General features: G+C 53.8%; 1 protein-coding gene across 1 annotated transcript in view; it reads right to left on the reverse strand.

Moving 5' to 3' along the window:
- The window catches only part of CASC3 (cancer susceptibility candidate 3), a gene marked incomplete at its 5' end in the record, with an annotated part of 9,550 nt that extends 7,380 nt beyond the window's left edge, over positions 1-2,170 (reverse strand). The window contains 4 exon segments of the mRNA XM_010184337.1: positions 1-63; positions 151-309; positions 1,829-1,866; positions 2,143-2,170. The exon segment at positions 1-63 is cut by the window's left edge and continues 21 nt beyond it. Coding sequence (XP_010182639.1) covers positions 1-63; positions 151-309; positions 1,829-1,866; positions 2,143-2,170 — 288 coding nt within the window.
- Positions 2,171-2,855: the final 685 nt, after the last annotated feature.

Genomic DNA, 2,855 nt, shown 5'->3' on the forward strand with positions numbered 1-2,855 from the left:
ATCATCATCCAGGTGCTTGGGAACTTTTTTCCCAACTTTATTCTCGACAGGTTCGGTGCTCTCCTGTCAAAATCAGGCAGCTCTTACCACTGCAGCAGTCCCTCTGCCAGCAGCCCCCCACGGCCCAGAGAGCGCATGGTTAACACCTACCTGCCCGTCCCCGCTCTGCCTCTCACCGGTCACAGCACCTTTGGAGTCTGGTTTCTCATCCCCTTTCTCTGCTTTTGCTGCTGACTCGCAGGAGTCATTGCTGTCCTGCTTCAGTTCTACTTTGGCACTTTCTTCCTCGCTGTAATCCTCTTCCTCTGCCTGGAAGAGCCCCAGTTACTCAAACGCACACCTTTAGCAGGGAGTTCCTCAGGAATTTCCCCACACAAGTCCCCAAATCTGGAGTGAGATCCCTGTTCCAGCTGTTAGAGCCGACTGGCTCATGGCAGAGGATCAGCTCTCCAGGTCCTTCCTAGCCACGGATTTTTATAGGAAAAGCAAAGACTGAATCAAACAGCTCTCCCCACCAGCAACACCAGATCCAACAGCTGGGCTTTTAGAACAGAGCGGGGAGCAGCTCCCCCACAAAACCACAGCCTCTTCCCGCACTGAAAGTGCTCCTGTGAGCTGGGGTCAGCAGTGATGAAGAGCCCTCAGGCCGTCCCTTCCTGCCCACACCGAGGGCCCGGATCCAGCCAGCGCCGTTTCCAAACTCCCTGGAGTGACTGGGCTGACTCACCCGGAGCGCTCTGCTCGCAGGAGCGTGACCTGGTTTCACCCTCCAGGAGCCGTGAGCCCTGCTTAGGCTGGAACCCACACTAAAAATAGCCCTGCGTGATTAACAAAAAGACTGCTCTATTTTTCTCTTTCAACACCGCGCGTTTGCACATCAACTGCTCCTTTTGTTTACGCTGGGGAAACCCAGACGTGGCATTATTTTTAGGCACAGGAACAGAGTCATCCTGGCGTGGCGGTGATGCAATAGCCCCGCTGTAACAGCCCAGCACACACCGGCGCTGCTCGGCCTCTACGGATGCTGAGCCCCAGGAGCCTCCGTGCAGGTTTCCAGGCCTGTTGCTGCCTCTTACCTCCACATGTCCCCTCTCCAGCCTGGCACGCTCCTTCCTTGCCAATGGCAGAGATTAATTCACTAATTAACACCCCTACAAGCTTTGACTTCATGTGCCTGCTTGTTTCGTGTTTTCTTTAACTGCTTTTCTTTAACTGTTCCCCCTCCGAGATCCTCAAACCAGCTGTCTCAAGAGAAGGGTTTTCACCAAAAAACCTTCATTGTAATCACTAGAAAACAGAACTTCTCTAAACATCCTGGGAATGTTCAACTTGACAGTGCTGAGCTCAAAATCCAGGCAAACCTACGGCCACAGCCACCCAGCACTGACACTTTTAATTTCAATTAATTATGACATAACAAGCATCCTGCACCTCCTTCCACACCCTTCCTGGCCACCACAAATTCTGCTCCCAGCAGCCAATGTCTGAGGAGCCCGGTGGTTTTTCCCCACACAGAGTGGCCCCACATCCTCCCCCAGCAGCACAGGCAGCTTCTCCCCAGGGCTGGGCCCAGCACCGTGGGTTGGATGCCAGGGTGAGGGGCTCAGCCAGGATCCGGCTGCAGCAGCAGCGACTACGCCGCAGTGTGGCTTGCTCCGAGTCTTGGCACAGCTGGTGCAAAGCACTGAGCCGGTGTCTTGAGACAAATCGCTGCCAACGGGGTCAGTGGAAGAGAACGAAGGACACAAACTGGGTTTTGTGCTAAAATTACACGAGATGCAGTCACTCGGCAGAACCCGTGAAGCACCAGGACAGAGACGCCTCTTACCTCCGAATCCTCTGCGCTTTCGTAATCCGAGAGTACAGCTGTGGGGGAGAAAGGAGTTTGGTGTCAGGGCACACACACGGACACAGCTTCTCTCCCCGCAACCACTGGCAAACACGCACTGACTGATCCCAGCCAGAGGCCAGCACCAAAGCGTCCCCAACCAACACCACTGCCAGCTGGCACAGCGGGAAGCAAGGGTGAGTTTGGGGCACGCTGCCCCTGCACCCCAGGTAATATTTGGGGTGATAACTGCAGGACTACAGGAAAAAAAGCATCTTGTCCATTTTTCCCTGCCAGAGGCACTCGGTACTCACCGTCTCCCTCGATGCCATCCTCGCTTTCCTGCCGAGAGAGGAAGAAAACAGTGCATTAGCAGAGGGGAAGGGGAGCAGCCGGGTCCCTGCAGTACCCTGTGATCCCAGACACAGTCACAAGGTTTGGCCCTGGTCCTATCACACCCACCCTTGGATGTTCAGCTTCAGTGACTGAGAAAAAAGAAACAAACTCTGAACTCCCAGGACCTTTTTCTAAGACTCTTTTGGAGCGAGCTACAGGAGGGGAATGCAGCTCAGGAAAATAAAGTGCAAATTGTGTTAACTCCTGGAGGTCTTCAGAGGGAAAAGGGCGACACGGACAGAGAAACTGGGCTCCCAAGAGAGCAGAGAGCCACACAGCAAAGTCGGGAAAGTCCAAGAGCGTTACTTAGAGCAGAAGCCCAGGAATAACGAACAGACACCGAGAGGAACGAGCTCAGGCAGACATCTGCCAGACACCGCGACAGAACCACCCTAGAGACGCGGGGTGAAGCAGAACCGCTCACAGCAAGAAAGTTTCTACTAAAAGAACAAACCGTTCGAACTGCGCGGTGAAAACAAACTCAGATCAAAAATAAAACGAGCCAATGCATGGGCGAGATGAGCCCAAATGCCAAAACAACCGAGCAGAAAGACACTACGATCTGGGAGGAACTTGAAATAACCGGCACTATAAACCCACGACAGGAGAAAATCACACCCAGCCGTAAACA

The sequence above is a fragment of the Mesitornis unicolor genome, unplaced genomic scaffold (genome assembly GCF_000695765.1).
Source record: "Mesitornis unicolor isolate BGI_N332 unplaced genomic scaffold, ASM69576v1 scaffold32655, whole genome shotgun sequence".
In the NCBI taxonomy this organism is placed as follows: domain Eukaryota; kingdom Metazoa; phylum Chordata; class Aves; order Mesitornithiformes; family Mesitornithidae; genus Mesitornis; species Mesitornis unicolor.